The 17,534-nt window shown below is 49.4% G+C and overlaps 1 protein-coding gene across 1 annotated transcript in view; it reads right to left on the bottom strand.

Annotated features, from left to right (window-relative positions):
* PHGDH (phosphoglycerate dehydrogenase) overlaps window positions 1-15,942 on the bottom strand; it is a 30,993-nt gene extending 15,051 nt beyond the window's left edge. The window contains exons 1-5 of the mRNA XM_079923942.1: window positions 15,716-15,942; window positions 9,391-9,542; window positions 6,618-6,683; window positions 3,762-3,816; window positions 3,575-3,673 (exon numbers count right to left, since the gene is read on the bottom strand). Coding sequence (XP_079780068.1) covers window positions 3,575-3,673; window positions 3,762-3,816; window positions 6,618-6,683; window positions 9,391-9,542; window positions 15,716-15,853 — 510 coding nt within the window. The 5' untranslated portion in view covers window positions 15,854-15,942. The remainder of the gene's footprint in view (window positions 1-3,574; window positions 3,674-3,761; window positions 3,817-6,617; window positions 6,684-9,390; window positions 9,543-15,715) is intronic.
* Window positions 15,943-17,534: the final 1,592 nt, after the last annotated feature.

Raw genomic sequence — 17,534 nt, 5'->3', positions numbered from 1 at the left:
GCAGAGATGCGGGACTCACTCTCTCCTGAGACCATTCATTCTACTGGGGACCAGCTCTGTAGCTCTGCCCCTCCAGCTTACACCTAGTGGTCCTCCCTGGATCTGCTTCTTAGAGAGTGTGACTCTTCTATAAGATTTCTGTTTAGCTATTTGAAGGCCTCCACTGTGACTCCCAAGTCTTGATGGGTTCAGTGACCCCAGTGCCTTCAGCCCTTTCTTAGGAAACACAGACATGAGCTCCCTCACCATCACCCTGTCTCCAAAGCTTTCACAGTCTCCCAGAACTTGGGGTCTTTGACTGCTCAAATACTCACACAAGAGCTGATCAGTGCACAGCATGAAGAATGTCACCTCCCTTGCTCTGAATGTCATACTTCTTTTAATGCTGCCGGAAGTCACATAAACTTTTCTATCAATCATATCACTCGCTGTTAACCACACTGCCCTGTTGTCAAACAAAGGCCTCCTCCCCTAGAAAAAGCCTTTTATACTCACCTCTACACCCAAGTCTAGTTGCTCTGGAGGCCCATACGTAGGGCACTGATGTATCCCAAACAAAGTTCCTATTAGAGTGTCCAACTATTCTAGACTTCGAATGTCTTTTAGGACCTGCTTCTGCACTTTTAAGCATTAACTACTTTTCTCCTTGCTTCCTGTCATCCACAAATGACACATCATCCAGGCTGTTGATGAGAATGGTGGACAAGGCAGAGCCCTGCACCATCCTGTACAATCTCCCTACAGACTGATTCGGATCCCTCTTTCAACCAGTTACTAAACCCTTAGCACCACGCTCACGGTCTCCATCTTCACCCCGAGGGTATCATGAAAGACCTCACCAACGCTTGCTAAAGTCCACATCTGCAAACAATCTAAATGTCCATCAAGGAGGGAATAGCCAAACAAAATCAATTTATCCCTACAAAGGAATTCCATGCAACAGTTTTAAAATACGGTAAATCTATTTATTCCAAGACGTACGTTTTTATCTTAACGACATGCACAATATTCCATTCTCTCTAGAAATAGAATTCCTCTATAGGCATAGAACTGTATGCATTCCATATAAATGCATGGAAAAAATCTGAGATGACACAGATCAAACCGACGTTACCTGTGAGGAAACTCTGACTGGTGTGGTCATTTAGGAGACCTCTATCTATATTGCAGTTTTTATGAGAATGCACTGACTTAGTACATGAATACAATATAATTTTAAATAGTCAAGATATATGACATCTAGGGAGTCCCATGATATTACCAGTTTAATACTGATTTCCAAAGAGAGACCAAGACTAGTTTGAAACAACTTGTGTTTCGTAAACGCTAATCAGACGGCGTCCTGTTTGGATGCGAAGTCATCTCTTTTACAATTTGCTCAAGAATCTTCCTTCCTTGCCCTTTAGAAAATCTTGCTCTCCACAACTGCTTGAACATGAACCGAGGTTCAGGTGATGCAGGTCAGTGATCTGCTGCCCTGAGATGAGATTAAGAATGTGTTGGGACCTGGAAACATGGTAAGGAGCTGGGTCAAAGTGAGCAGCTGAGCACAAAGAGACACCACTTGGGCCAGTGGGAAAGGACCAGAGCCAGGCTGCTCTTGAGGGGCTGGGGTTGGGGGGATATCCCAAGGTGTGTTCTGGGTTTTCAAAGAGCATGTCCCAGAAGCACGACGGTCTAGAGCAACCCTCCAGAGACATCTGGACAGAAGAAACCCCCCAACGAAGCAGCTACATGCTGCAACACACACAAAAAGGCACCCACATCCTCAAAACCATGCTGGGAATAAAACGTGTGGGCATGTGGTGAGGGTTATGCCAGAGACACAGATCAACACTCATAAGCAGGCTCTAGGCATCTCTGAGCTGGGCCCTGTCAGTCACTTCCGCTGTTGATGCTCAAGGTCCCACATCCCTCTGTGCCTCTAGGAAGCAGCCCTGGCAGCGGTTAAGTAGCTGAGTGGTGCCAAAGGAACAGACAAGCTTATCTTATCCATCACTTCAATTATTCAAGACATGAGGTGGGACTTCTTGTCTGACCTAAGTCACTGCCAAAGTCTCAAGTCCTTGACAATGAGTGTTCCTGAGCTAGAAGAGCCTGGTGTGCTGAGTGCACGTGACAGAACGGCTGCTGGGCCTGGCAACCATCCCAAAGTCACTGTGTCATCGATGAAACGCTCACCTGTTTGGTTACCTGTGCCCCGAGTTTTACTTCACCCTGACCCCTGCTTTTAGATGATCAGAATTTTTCATGAGCTGAACCTTTACCTTGATCCCTCACCGATGAGGAAAAAGGAGAAAGTGCTCCCTGTGGCTACGGCACCTCACCACCCCTGCACAAAGGACGTGGCTTTGGTTTGTTTCCACGATCAATGGATCCTGCTGGGCCACAACCACCTCTCACAGGGAGCCAGAAAAAGGTCCCCGCCCTTCCCAGTGCGGAGGCTTAGAAACGATGTCTGGCTGACTTCAATTAATAGGGTGGGAAGTAGAGGCAGGGGAGAGAAGATGTGGATTGTGGTACAATGGGTTGCCCACCTGGTTCTTGTCCATCGTCCATTTACTGCGAGCCCTTTGCAAAAACTTACAAACTCCAAAGGTCGACATAAAATTAAGGGTTAATCTATAAAGTCTCTTCTAACGCAATGAAGGTGGGAGGGACATAGAGAAAAGAAAGAGCAAGGGAAAAAGGGACAATTCCATAGCAGCTCTATGTAAATTGTTCTAGAACTGAAATGATCTGATTTTCAAAACCATTTTCCTTAATGTTTAACTAAAGCTTTCCTGGCTGCAGTTTGAACCCACAATCCCTCCCTCAACAGTCACAGGAAACATGGAGACGGCCACCAGCCGACCCAGCTGCTACACCTCTCTGGCCCACCTGGGCAGTCCCGTGGGCTTCCTCTCTTGGCTGGATGGCCTCCCGCCTCGGCAAGGTCTCCTGGATTGGCCCCAGGGGCTGGGGGTGGCACTGCTACTGATGACAACCCTCCATCAACCAGAAGAACTACTGAGCTCCCAGCATAGGATAAGAGAGAGCCCTGGTGGGCGGCGGGGGTCAGGGATGATTTCTGAGAGATGTGTGAGGTCTCCTGGCCACCGTGGGCTCCATGATCATTTCACAGTGTATAGGCAAGCACCTTTCAATCTCTTCTGGACTATGGAGGGGAGCTAGAAGACGGATGGACAATTGCTCTGTTTTAAGGTTATAAATTTGCTCCTGTTTTCTGAATTATCACAGAAGACAGAAGCAGCAAAACAGGGAGGCCCTCGCAGAAGAAGAGGAAAGGAAGGGCAGGATACAAGACCCCTCTCAGCTCCATGGGGACTCAAGGCGATTACTCACCCCAGAGCTGAAGGACCTCCACCAAGCATTCCCAGATGTTGAATTCAAGGGTCTAGATCAGCAGGCCAATGTTCCCTCCCTCCCTGGCTTTGCCACCCATTCACTCAGGAGCTCTAAAGTGGGGGTCAGGCCCTCCTAGGGCAAAGCCTTTAGCTTCTCTCAAGCAAATCTGCCTCCTCCAAAATTGCTATGGGAAGCCCCACATCAAAGTGGTCTGGTGACCTCTTACCTTCATCCCGAAGGATTGCATCCGGGTGGCCACCTCTCTCCCGATTCTGCCCAGGCCAAGAATCCCTAGGATCTTTCCATTCAGCTCTGTTCCCATGAACTGCAAACAGGTGAAGAAGTGGAAGTCAGCACCCAGAGTGGACCTCGGGCACCCAGCCAGGTGGGGTGAGGCAAAGCCGGCTGCTCACCTTCTTCCGTTCCCATTTGCCATCCTTCATGGAGGCCGTCGCCTGGGGAATCTGTCTGCAAGGACAGACAAAGTCAGCGGGCCCACCCAGACCCTGCCAGCCCAGGAAGGAGGCGCAATGTGAGGGCTGCACAGCCACTATTTCTGCCTGGCATCCCCCCAGGGAACCAAGCTCAAGCTGGGTCTGGGGGGCTTAGGTTCAGAAACACCGAGGATGGTCAAGGGAGGGTAGCAGGGGGAAACCCTGGGCGAGACCTGACTTGGAGCCCTGGGATTTGTCTCCAGCTAGGTGTCTGGGAGGAGGTTCTGAGTCCATCTCAGTGGCTGGAGTATCAGCCTGAGTGACTCTGGGCATGTAAAAAGCAATAGCTAATCTTCCAGGGTTTGTAGGGATAATGAAATGGGGTATTGGTAGACTTTGATAACACCAAATGTTCCAGAAATTCAAGAATTTCCATTTTCCTATTCCATCCAGAGCCATAACCTACAACATCTTCCACTGTATCAAGGGACAGCTGAATACTTATTCTCCCTTGAGAGTTAGGCTAGACTGGGGTGGGCGGGTGGTGTAGTACAGACACTTCCAACAACCACACAACCTCCTGTCCCACCACACACACACGCACACGCACACACGCACACACACTCTCTCCACAGCTTATCTCCTCCTATTGGTCAACATGGAGGTCTGAGTCTCTATGTGTTTTCTGGAGAGGACAAAGGAAGTTAGGGCAATGTGAGAGGTCAGAGGGCAAGATGTGTCATGTGGGACATGGCCCTCCAGGCTTCTCCAGAAGCTAGAAAGGAAGAGACAAGAAACAATGTTTAAACATCAGGTCATTTAATGCTCACAACTGCATGGGGGTGGAGTGTGGCCACTGGGGGTTAAATACCTTGCCCAGCATCACTCAACTAGAAGTAGCGCAATCGATTCAAAGCCAAGGAAGACATCCCCACCAGTTAGCCTCCCAAGTATTTAAATGCAGGCGTTCCTGCCGGCCACAAAATTCAGAGGTGTGTGCACGTCTGCGTGTGTGAGAGAGAAGAGATTCCAAGATAACTCTTCCTGTATTTCCACTTCACTGACTTCTTATAAAAAGCATTCTTTCCTGTCTACACGTTACCAGGACACAGACTTCCATCTGAGGGTGAAGTTGATGGGAATCTGTTCTACGATCAGAGTCCCAAGAACTCATGGGTAAACTCAACAAAGCTTACATAACAAGTTCATGGAAGAAGCTCCATCTCACTGCTCTGGCCCGTGGGGCCTCATTTCAGGAATGTCATTTAGGACAATGACTTGCCTTGAGGAAGTGCTCCCCCCTCAGCAAAGCCAGCCAGATCAGATGCCTCTGACCGAGTGAGACAGAGCCCCCGGCTCTGGCCTCCCGACCTCTGCCCACCTGACTGAAAGATGCCATCTCAGAGATGTGCGTGCAGCACCACGGGGCACAGGAAACCCTCACACCCTCCCTCTGGGCGCTCCACCCAGCTGGCCGTGGTGCCTCCCCAGGTTTCAACATTTCGGGATCCTCACCAGGCCAGTCTGGGGAGGACCATGACATGGGCAAGGGACCTCCCAAAAATCATACGGAGGCTGGCCTGACTTACAAGAGAAAATAAAGCAGGCACAAGGGTGAAATTTACATTTGTTGTATTCTCCACTCTTTCTTTCCGTGCCCTTGTTCTTCTCCAGCACCTCAGGAACAGGCAAAATCTGTTCAAAGTCCCCCACCGTGAGGCCCATTCAGCCCTGCTCTCCACCCACATTGCCCAATGCTCTCAACTTTACCGTGCACACTTCCCACCCCCTCTACCGCTGCCCTGCCTGGAAAGTGGTCTGATTAAACCAGCACACAGGGGTTATGAGAGACTGGTGATTCCTTCTCACAGGGTGCTTCTTTCTTGGGTTTGATGATGAGTGAGGTCATGATGAGTGGCTGGCGACAGGGCGCTTCCCCTAAGTCATACCACTTTGCCTACTCCTTTAAGTAAAGCTGGTCTTGGAATAGGAAGATTATTCCTGACTCGCAGGGGAAACACCACCTCCAGAAAAAAAGTGAGAGAATTAGAAAGCTGCACTGGGATCGCTCCCTCACGCCCCCAAGAAACCAAAAGAAACCACCACTGAATTTAATAGCACAAGTGACACCAGGGCATCAGGCCTCAACACTTCTGCAGATGTTCCAGGAGCTCCAGACAGCCAGCTTAGGGATCCCTTCCGGGCTGGGTCCCTCCTGCTGTGCAATTCTCCCTGTTCTTCCCTTTCTCCAACCTCCTCTCCTCTTCACTGACAAGTGAATATCAGTAAATACCTAAGATCTCAGGTAGAAATCTTGGGGAAGAGTTAGAACAAAGGTGAACTCCCCCAGATCCCCTCCCAGCAGGGAGGAGAACAGGTCTTGAGAAGGGAAAGGAATCATTTCTCAGCCCCAGAAGGTTTCAGGCCTGAGTAGTGACGTGAGGGGTCCTGGCTGCCTGGGTTCCTTGGTTTAAGGATCCGCGGATCTGCAAAGGGACCCAGAGCATCTTCCTGCCCTCCCACTGGCTCCTTGCCCTTCCCACTGACCTACTGCCTGTTCAACAGCAGTGTTCATACAGTCATTTTACCACCCAAAACAGTAAGATTCATGCACATCCTGTGTGTTTGCAAACAACCTGAGAAGCCACCTGACCTTGGTGTGCCAGAACCAGTGTAACGAATGTTCAGTTGAGGACTGACGGCCTTGAAGGTTCTTAGCAGCCTGCATGTCACCAAGCTGAAGTGTTTCTAAGTTTCTCGGGGTCAGTTTGCTTAGGGAGTCATAATAATTGACAGACCACAGACAGTGACTCTGCTCAGAAGTCAGGGACTTACCTGGCCAGGCACATGATCATCCCACAGGTGAGCTCCGCAGCGCTGAGGCTGTTCCCACTGGGGGTGCTAAAGATGGAAAAAGATGGGGGACATCGGTCAGCCAGACCCAGGATTCCCACTCCTGTCCCAGTGGAAAGACTAGTGCACGCTGTGCTCTCTCTCCCACTCCGTAAGCTTTCCTCTTCTTTTTGTTTGTTTTGTTTAGTTTTATGGGGTTTTTTTTTTTTACTTTTTTAAAAATTGAAGTATAGTTGATGTATAATACTATATAAGTTACAAGTGTACAATATAGTGATTCATAATTTTTAAAGGTTACACTCCATTTATAGTTATCATAAAATATTGGCCATATTCCCTGCATTGTACAGTATATCCTTACAGCTTATTTTATACCTAATAGTTTGTACCTCTTAACCCCCTACCCCTGTGTTGCCCCTCCCCCTTCCCTCTCCCCACTGGTGGCCACTAGATTGTTCTCTATATCTGTGAATCTGTTTCTTTTTTGTTATATTCACTAGTTTGCTTTATTTTTTAGATTCCATATGTAAGTGATAACATACAGTATTTGTCTTTCTATGTCTGACTTATTTCACTTAGCATAATGCCTTCCAAAACCATCCAAATGGCAAAATTTCATTCTTTTCATGCCTGAGTAGTATTCTATTATATATATATATATATATATAACATCTTCTTTATCCATTCATCTGTCGATGGATACTCAGGTTGCTTCCATATCTTGGCAATTGTACATAATGCTGCTATGAACGTTGGTGTGCACCTATCTTTTAGAATTAGCATTTTTGTTTTTTTTGGATATATACCCAGGAGTAAAATTGCTGGGTCATGTGGTAGTCCTTTCTTTAGTTTTTTTGAGGAACCTCCAACTGTTCTCCACAGTGGCTGCACCAATTTGCATTCCCACCAACAGTGTACGAGGGTTCCCTTTTCTCCACATTCTCGCCAACATTTTGAACTTACCTGTCCTTAGTGAAAACCCCTAACACCACGCCACTGCCCTGGGTTCTGTGATGTACTCCTGCCCTAACCCCAGGTCTGGAAGAAAACCCCTTTGCCCTGGCTTTATGTTTTCCTGCGGAGGGACCTCCATTCGAGAAACACACTCATCTCTCTACCCAAACTCACTTCTCCCGGGCCAGAGAAGTATCTCAATAGATTGGGAGAGACACGTGTGGCTCAGCCCTTCTCTCTCTCCTCTTACTTTAGGATCTACCTGCCTACAGAAAGACAAATCCCTGCTGTTCCATGCCATCAATCTTGTTTTTAAAATTTTTTATTGGAGTATAGTTGATTTTACACTGTTGTGTTAGTTTCATGCCATCAGTCTTATTGAGGCTGTACCCGTGACAGATACAGAGGTCAGCCCCTTGCCCACAGACCTTTATCAATTTGCCCAACCTGTCTTTTTTTCAGTAACAAAGTTAATATTTTTATCTCGTCCTGTTTGACTTTTCCTCCTATTTCTCAACAAGTTTTGCACTGAGAAATCATCCTCACAAGTTGAATCATAGGGTAATGTTGACTCTACCCATCTTACAGAAAGGAAAATAGAGATAATACCCATGAAACTATTTTTCTTTTCTCAAAGGCTTTTTCTTGTTGCTCTTGGAATAATTTATTAACACACGTGTTCACCCTCCTTTCCCTCTACTGGGTCTTTTCTTCTCTGGAAATGAAGGTTATAAGGTGAAAAAAGGTCAAGAGATCCTATTTTTAAAAAGTTAAAAATCAAGATAAAAGGATTCTCAGACATGTATACACTGATGTGTATAAAATTGATGACTAATAAGAACCTGCTATATAAAAAATAATAATAATAAAAAAATAAAGTAGACCAAGAAAACAGTTTCTTTCCCTTGAAAATCCAGAACTTTTCAAAAGGAAATAAATAAAAATTAAAAATAAAAAAAGGATTCTCAGAGTCTGTCTTTCCATAAGAACACCTGGCTTCCTGACTCGCCCAGCGAATGACCAGGCTACATGGGATACAGGAAGAGGTGCGGGGACCAGGGGGCTGGTGCCTCTGGGTCCAGCGCAAGATTGGAGGATGGGTTATTGGTTAACATTTCGTCTGTTGGATATTGACCTCAGGCAGACGATTGGGTTGGTTAACCCCTATCCTATGGAGGGAAGTGGAGGGAAGGGAGGGGAAAGTCTCGAGAACACTGAGGCTCCCGAGGGAAGAGGAAAGGCTCGAGGACAGAGGAGTGGAAGGGGTTAACCTTGCCACACCACTTAAATGCCAGACCGGAGCCAGAAATGAGTGTTGCCTAGCGCTGGCATGCTGCCATGACCTTTGCCCTGGGTTTCTGCAAAAACAGCTCTAAAGGGGACCCCTTCCTTCTTGGCCCTGGAGTAAAGAGAAACTGGGTTCCCGGCCCCCGAAGGGTGCAGGGAAGTGAGGAAGAGAGAATGGGAGAGTCCGTCTGCTAGCAAAGGTTATGCAGCTGCACAAGGGAGACCACAGTCAAGCAGAGCCGACAGAACCCGGCTCCAGATGAAACAGCCGAGGGGGAAGGGCAGGGCTGAAGCAGGGACTGAGACAAATCCACCAGCATTCTTCTGATTCCCCAACCAGGCTGCAGGCGTGCGAGCATCTGGGGGCAGGTCTGTGAAGCATTTTGAGATTACAAAGAGAGCCTCTGTGTCAAAACCCCGGGAACCGCTAAGCGGTGAGTGCTGCGCCCCTCTCTGGACTTGGCCTGGAGCGGGCGGCCTCCTGGACCACCACCCCACCACTTCCACGACTTACTTCATGACCAGGATACCCTTCCTTGTTGCAGCCTCCAGATCCACATTGTCCACGCCCGTGCCAGCCCGGCCCACCACCTGCAGCTTCTTGGTCGCGTTGATGACATCAGAGGTCACCTTGGTGGCCGAGCGGACAATAAGGCCTTCGCAGTCCTGAGGCAGAAGAAGAAACACCTGGATCCACAGAGTTGGTCTTTGAGACCTCGTAAAGCCCTTCTGTCCAAAGTGGGAGTTCCTGCAGGCTGGCTGACTTTGGATACATTCAGGGAAAGGAAGGCACGTTTATGCACACACATCTGAAAGCCCCCGCGATCACTCATGCCTGGGTTCACATCCAAGCTCCAGCCCTGACAAGCTATGACTCTGAGCTTCGCCCTCCTTAAGTGTGTGAGGAAGAGATGAGACAGGAAGGTACAACGCCTGGCATGATATCTGGCCCTGCTCAATGGACATCACTTCCTCCACTGGACATGGAGCTACTGATGGGAAGAGGTGGGATTGGATTCCACTTTGTAAGCCCCTATGCCTGGTACACAGAAGGCACTCAATAGATGAATACATGAAGTGAATAAAAGACAAATTGTTAAAAGAAAAACATTTCCTAAAACAGAAACCAAAGTAAGGGGAAGGGCAGAAAATAATTAAACTTGTCCATAGCTACTTGGAAAACCAGGCAATATAAGGCTAAGACTATACCTATGTGAAAAATCAGACTTTGTGGATTCATCACAGCCATTATACTTGGGCTAAGCCAGACCCCAGGACAATCTTCCTTAGGCTCATCCAGAATCCAGTGGTATCTTCTGCAGAATAAGGATACTGTTGCCAAACACCCGATGAGAATCCCCAGGAAATGGAGCAGGTGAGCAAATACACACTCTGTCCCAAGCTGGCTGTCCCAGGTTGGTAGGCAAGCAGCAAGAGTCACTGCACAAGCAGCAGGCTGGGAACCAGGAGGCTGGGGTTCTAGGCCTAGGGCTGGCAATGACAAGTTGGGTCACTGTACCAAGTCATGTCACCCCGTACCCTGGTCTCCTTCTGTAACATAAGAGCATTGGAACAGATGGCCCCTGGGGTCCCTCCCACATCTGATCTGACACCTGTAAGCCACGCTGCATTTCCCCAGTGGAGCACCCAGCTCGTGGGTTCTCCCACGAGAACCTTCTCTCTTCCCTCCTCACCACACGGATTCTGGAGACAGAGAAAGGCCATGGGCATCTGGCTCCCAGGGTGAGGACCCACACTGTGTTTCCTGTGTGCAAGCCCAGAGCCTTGGAACCAGTTTGGACAAGTTACATGCAGAGCGAGCACAGAGTTCTTTTCTCTCCACGGATGGAAGAAGAGGAATGAAGCTTACGTCGCAGCCTGTTTAGATCTGGAGGGCTTCTCAACACTGGGATGATTGTTCAAGAGAGGCTGCAGCATTACTTCTCTGGAGGCATGAATGCTTCATGCATCCCCACTGGCTGGGGGCTGTGCCAGACCGCAGACAGCTGGATGGAGGACCCTTCACGGGCACTCCAAGCCTTTTGTGTCTGTGGTTCTGGATAGAATGCTCCTTGAATGCTCGCTCCAAAGCTGCCAGCCCTTCCGCAAACCTTGGGAATCTGCTTCCCACAGGACAGACCCGCTGTAGAAGAGGATGCAGACTCCCCAGGAGTCCACCCCATTCCTGCAGACCCCGAGGACAAGCCCAGAAACAGCATGGCGTTTTTCTTTAACAAGCACGACCTCTCTCTGTGGAAGGATCTCCCTTACAGAGATTTATCCTGCAGTCTCTCTCTACTTTTCCCTCAAGGGTGTGTCCCAGCTTTCTCTGAAGCCAAGAAGTCTGAAGAGCCTCCAGTCAGACCAGCACAGATGTACATGCAGAGCTCACTCATCCCAAGTGGGAATCTGCCTTTGCAGACTCCCATTCAGCAGACGCTGGTCCCACACGATCCGGGCATTCCTGTGGCCAGAGTTCACGGGCTTTCAAGACCCTTTACACCCTCAACTACCCCTGTTCCTGTTCATTCAAACACATCATCAATTCATTCATTCAAGGGAATTCCCTGGTGGTCCAGTGGTTGGGACACTGCACTTCCACTGCTGAGGGCACGGGTTCAATCCCTGGTCAGGGAACTAAGATATCTTGAGCCACACGGTGTGACAAAAACAAAAAAAAAAACAAACAAAAAAACCCAGAATTCATTCAACCAGCATGCATTTACTGAGAGCCTGTGTGCCAACCAACCTAGCTGCCGCTGATCCCTCAAAAGCCCTGCACTCCAGGCCGGGTCCCCTTCTCAGGCCCCACGTCATCCCTCGGAGACTTGGCTCCCTGCAGTCCACTCCTCTCCTCTACTTATGCAAACCGCAGTCCTTTGCAAATCCACCCGCATCTTCCCTGCAGTTTGCAGTGATTATAACTTTCTTCTGCAGCACCCCAAGGTCCTCTCTGGCACTCCCGCAGTGGGAATCTCAACACTGCACCCACTCTGCTGTCTACTGTTGTCTGCTTTGTGCGTGCTCTATCTGTATAAGAATGCAGGCTGGGGGTTTCCCTGGTGGCACAGTGGTTGAGAGTCCACCTGCCGATGCAGGGGACACGGGTTCGTGCCCCGGTCCGGGAGGATCCCACATGCCGCGGAGCGGCTGGGCCAGTGAGCCATGGCCGCTGAGCCTGCGCGTCCGGAGCCTGTGCTCCGCAATGGGAGAGGCCACAACAGTGAGAGGCCCGCGTACAGAAAAAAAAAAAAAAAGAATGCAGGCTGGAACAGGCATTTGCTTACACTTGGGTTTCCTCCCCACTCCCAGTCCCACAGCTGCTTCAGAGCTGGAAAACAACAGGCCACTGTTCTGCTGGATTTATAGCTGTTCCGGACAAACTATGCAAACTCAGCAGTGGAAACCCATTCACGTTCCTCAAGTTCCCAAGAACAGGCTTGGCCTTGGGGATGATTCTAGCAGTGCCCCTGCTTCTGACTTACATCACAGGAGAAGTCAGAGAACCTCTCCAGATCATGTTCCCCAGCTATAGAGAATGCAGGTGGGCGCGGTTTGGCACAATATGTGTGATCCTGATTAAGTAGATGGTTATTTAACTCTTGCAAACCAAATCCTAGTGTAAAGGCTAGAAATTTGCATTTTAAGAGAGCCTTTCAAAACATGGACTCTTGCATCGAACTTTACTCCCTTCTTATCCTTTCTTCAAATTCTGAAATAAAGATACAAAGGTGCTTCAGTAAATTAAATGCATTCCCAGCGTGCGTTTAGAGGATTCTGACCAGCATTGCTAGTTAATGAAACAGAAGAAAATATCAGAACACAACACATCTAGTAAGGGTATTCTTTCATGAAACTTTAGTGTATGTGTGTACACATATGTGTGTGTATAGTGAGTTATAATGTAAAATGAATTTCCTATTGTGGGCCATGGTCAAAGTTTAAAAGCCACCGATACATGCTAAGATTTCAATGTTCCTGCATATTAGGCTGATTTAAGATGTGACATCTGCTGATAGAAGAGGGGTACACAGTCTAAGTACGAGTTTAGTTGAGTTCCAAACAAGATGCTTTATTATTCCAAGCCAGTGTTTTCCAAACTTTTGACTAAGACCCACAGTAAGAAACACATGTTTAAGTTATGATTTTATACTCATATACCACACACACCACAAACACACAATAATTGAAACAAATTTCGTGACACAATACTTAGCCTTACTATCTGCATTGCTCTCTGATATTTCTTATTTTGTTTTTTTAAATGCTAATCATGACCCATTAAATGGACTTCATCACCCACTAATGAGCTGTGACTTGCTTCAAGTCTGAAAAGCATGGTTCTGGGGGATGATTGTACTTCCTGACCACAGACTGAGAGAGAATAAATTGTGCCTGCCCAGAATACCAAGGAGTGGGAACGGAGGCCAGGCCTGGTTCAGGCACTGGGCCCCAGTTTCTTTCAGTATTAAAAAGGTTTAAACAGGGGAGGGCAGGGGCCACTAACCCAGGCACCTCTCCATGCAGAATAACAAGAGGCAAGTGTGGATATGAGGACCCTCCAGTGGCCCAGGGAGACTAACCAGCAGTCTGAACCTAGTGCTTTTTACAAAGACAGACATGAAGACTGGGCACTCCCAAACCATCCAACAATGTAGCCAACAAACACCCCTCCTCTCCTGCCAGAAGTTTTCAGTGCCTTTAAAACGTCCTCCAAGTTCCAGCCCCAGATTCCCTGCACCCACCCGGCCAACCTCTCAACACCATGGAAACCCTCCACTAGTGACCAGGGCCTCCCATTCTAGTCAATTCCACACTCACCACTCCCTCTCAACCCACCCTACCCCCGGGGTACAGAATTTTAATTTCCATAACAAAGCTGGGAAGCCCCAAGTCCAGGCCATTCTTCCCAACCCGGTGGTCTGGTGGAGGTGAGAATCTAGAGACCACTCCACTTCCTTCTGGCCACGGCCCAGAGCCAAGGCCATGATACCATCTGCACAAAAGAGGAGGTGACAAGTGTGAGGTGCCGTTTCCCCATCCAGTCCTAGGGTAGTCCAAGGATCACGTCCTGAGCCCTTGGCCCCCACCGAGTCCAGGCTGATCACCCGCTTCTCTCCATTTGCAACGCCATGGAGAGGCAAAGGCTAGGCTGCCGGATGGTCTCATTTAGCACTCAAGTACTGTGTCATCTGGTCACTTGTCTCACCGTGTGTTGGCCAGGCTCCTAACTAGCTGACAAGCTTCTTTAAGACAGAGACCAGGGACTTCCCTGGTGGCGCAGTGGTTAAGAATCCACCTGCCAATGCAGGGGACACGGGTTCGAGCCCTGGTCCAGGAAGGTCCCACATGTCACGGACAACTAAACCCATGCACCACAACTACTGAGTCCGCGTGCCACAGCTACTGAAGTCCGTGATCCACAACAACAGAAGCCACGCAGTAAGAAGCCGGAGCACCACAACGAAGAGCAGCTCCCTCTGGCCGCAACTAGAGGAAGCCCACAAGGAGCAAGGAAGACCCAATGCAGCCAAAAAAAAAAAAAAAAAAAGACAGGGACCAGTCAGAAACTTCTCTGCGTACAAGCCAGGGGCAGAATACAGTACCACGGGGTGGGAGAAGAGCGGCAGGGGTTCCATGGAGAAACACAGCAGGAGATACAATGGCAGTTATGAAGACCATGCGATTGCCTCACAGCTAAAGCAACAGTAGCCACCTCTGTGGTTTGATTTAAGGGACTCTGGAGAGGGTGAATTCGCGCTGAGACTGGTTGAAGTTGGTAGGAGGCTATACTGCGGGGTGTGGGAGTTTGGGGGAAGGGGAGAATACATCCGGACGGGTCGGGTAGAGACACCTGGACGCTGGGCACAGTTACAGAAGTAAGAAGTGCAGAAACTGGAGTGAAGAGTTCACGAAATAAATGTTATAAGGCAGGAAGAGGCCACCAAACCTCGCAGGATTTTTACAAGCAAGTTAGAGAAAGATCTGAAGTAAACTGCACAAACGGTGATAACGTTCCTGAGAAAGATCTGCTAGGAAATATACGTTTCCTGGGGGCTTTGGGATCGGAATCTCGTCCTATCAGGCCATTCCTGACCCCGCCGAGCCCACTGGCGGAGACTAAGCCTGGACAGCGGCGGGCGAGGCGACTGCCGCGTGGCCGGCGCGGAGATCTCGGGCGCCCCCCGCCCGCCCCTCTTTCCTCCGAGCGCTCCCAGGCGGCAGAGGGGCGGTGAAAACTCTCAGCAGTCTTGCATCAGATGAAAGGCGGGTATGGCGTTTGCCGCTCCAGCCGGGCCGCCTTCCCTGCAGCTTCTCCAGCAGCCACGGAACAGGCTGGGACTCCGCCGGGGCCCCCTAGGGAAAGCAGCACTTGGCTGGGCGAGCCAGGGCTTGGCTGGGGAAGGATCGCCGGTCCCTGAGCTCCAAGCAGGGAAGCCACTTTGGCGCCTCTCCCCCGGAGCCCCCGCTGGAGGTGGGGAGAGGCGGCGCCGGGCTGCCAGGGCCACTGAGCGCAACGGCCCTGGGAAGCCGCGCTGGCATCCCCCGGGCAGCCTGCAGGACCAGCTGAAGCAGCCAGCACTTTGCAATGCTGGCGGGAGGCATGCCAACGTGAAACACGCGGTTGCAAACGGAACGGAAAGTTTGCATCCTGCAGCTTGCCGCCCTTTGTTCCTCCCTCCTTCTTCTCCCTCCCCCCTTCCCAGCCCCCAATCTCGGGAGACCCCAAGACTGACACCAGCGATGGGGGTGAGGGTGGGGCACGCTGGGCCGGAATTGGTCAGCCAGTGTCCGCGGAGGATGCCTCGCAGCCCTAGTCTGTCTCCCGCTCGCCTAACCTGCAGCTCGGCTATCAGCTCCTCCTGGCTCAGGTTCTGCTTCTCCACCACCTGCAGCCCTCCATCTTGCAGGATCTTCCGGCAGCAAGGGTCCAGGCTATCACTGATAAGCACTTTCCGTAGATTTGCAAAGGCCATTGCTGGAGTCGGCCTCGGAATCGGCAGCTCTCCCTGGGCAGAAACACCTAAACGGAGAAGCTGCTGTTCCGGCTGGCTGGCTCGTGTAACTGGGCAGGATTCGCGATCTCCCGCTCCCCCTTATCTCCCACTCCTGCTCCTGCCGTCTCCTTTTGATTGGACAGAAACGCTCCAACTCTCTGTGACTCCGCCCCCTCCTCGCGGTTCGGAGCTTTCAGATCCCCGCCCACCATATTATTCTCCGGAGATGAATTTCTCAATCTCAGCCGAAGCATGTATCTACACCTGGTGTGTATACAGAAGCACAATTGACGCTGAGTAGCTGATTCATATCTGAAATAAACTGAGAAATATTCGTTCTCGTCGTGAGAGAAATGTTTCATCTTCATTCTTTCCTCCTACGGACCCATTCACTAATTCCTTTACAAGCATTGATTGAACGCACCTACTATGTGCAAGGCACGGTGCTGGATGCTGAAGAGACTCGAACGTCAAAAAGACATAGTCCCTTTCCTCTGGTGGCCTAACATCCGAGGGTGCCAAAGACACAGACACGGAAAGTTAAATTTTAAAAAGCAGAGGGAAACCGTTTCTGAGACCTCACAGAGCAGTGATTACTTCCACATAAATGATGCAATGAGAATTATGAGCTTAAAAGAGAGCAAGGGCCTGGTGCCTTTGGACCAGCCAAAATGTTTGTTCAAGTTCAATATTCTCCTCTTCCTCTCTGATTATAAAAAAAAAAAGAAGAAAAGGAAAATGAGATGTCAGTCTGGCCTAGTTTACATATTGACCAAGGAGGTACTTCCCAGCTCTTAACTCCTTTATGTTGAAACCCCACAGCAGACATGCTTTTCCATGCCCCACCTTGCCGAATACTGGAAAATTCCATCTTGGATTATTTAAGGCCACCTAGGATCAGGGATGCTCATAGATGGATTAGAATTCAGTGTTTTAGACATATCTGGCCCAGTTAAGCGCTGTGTTCTGCAGCCCTGCACCATTCACAAAACTCAAGTGCTAGACCCTTATCCTATAGAACGACACAATGTCAATATTCTGACGTAACGAAACTTTGGACAGATAATTCCTAGGCACAAATCAGAAGTTAGACCAAATGCTCCCAGTGGGAAAGGAGATAATTTGGCTATTCTGTTTACTGGTTTGGATGATTTCTTGGTCCTACATTCCAGCACTCGTGAGTATTCCATTTCTCTTCCTCTCAGGAGGTGCCCAGCAGCCCTGGGGGTCCTGGGAGCAGATGGTGGACCTGGCCCCAGAGGCTAACAAAGAGACTTGGGAAGCACCCATTTTGGCTACCACTTTCACTCACCCGCTTCCAGGACTCACCCTCTGCTTTCATTCAGTGTAGAATTTAAAGCCCGCTGTCTCTAAAGGGTAACCCGCTGTCTCTAAAGACACCCCTTTACCCCAAGTCAAACTTCTCAGGTGGTGTTGAACTCACAACCAGAGGCCCTTCACACCTGTCACCTGGGTATTATTTTCTTTCTTTATTATGTACGCCCCACCTACTTTCAAAATGACACACAAAAGATACTTCTAAGACCATTAAGAAAATAGTTAACAGATAAGAGTCCATTTCCAGGTAGAAGGGAGGGTGTGTAAAAATTTCTACCCTAAGCAAGTCAGAAATATTCCTCTTAAATTTCTATAGCATTGT

Source organism: Stenella coeruleoalba (genome assembly GCF_951394435.1).
Source record: "Stenella coeruleoalba genome assembly, chromosome: 1".
Classification (NCBI taxonomy): Eukaryota; Metazoa; Chordata; class Mammalia; order Artiodactyla; family Delphinidae; genus Stenella; species Stenella coeruleoalba.
This window is presented reverse-complemented; position numbering and strand designations above follow the sequence as displayed.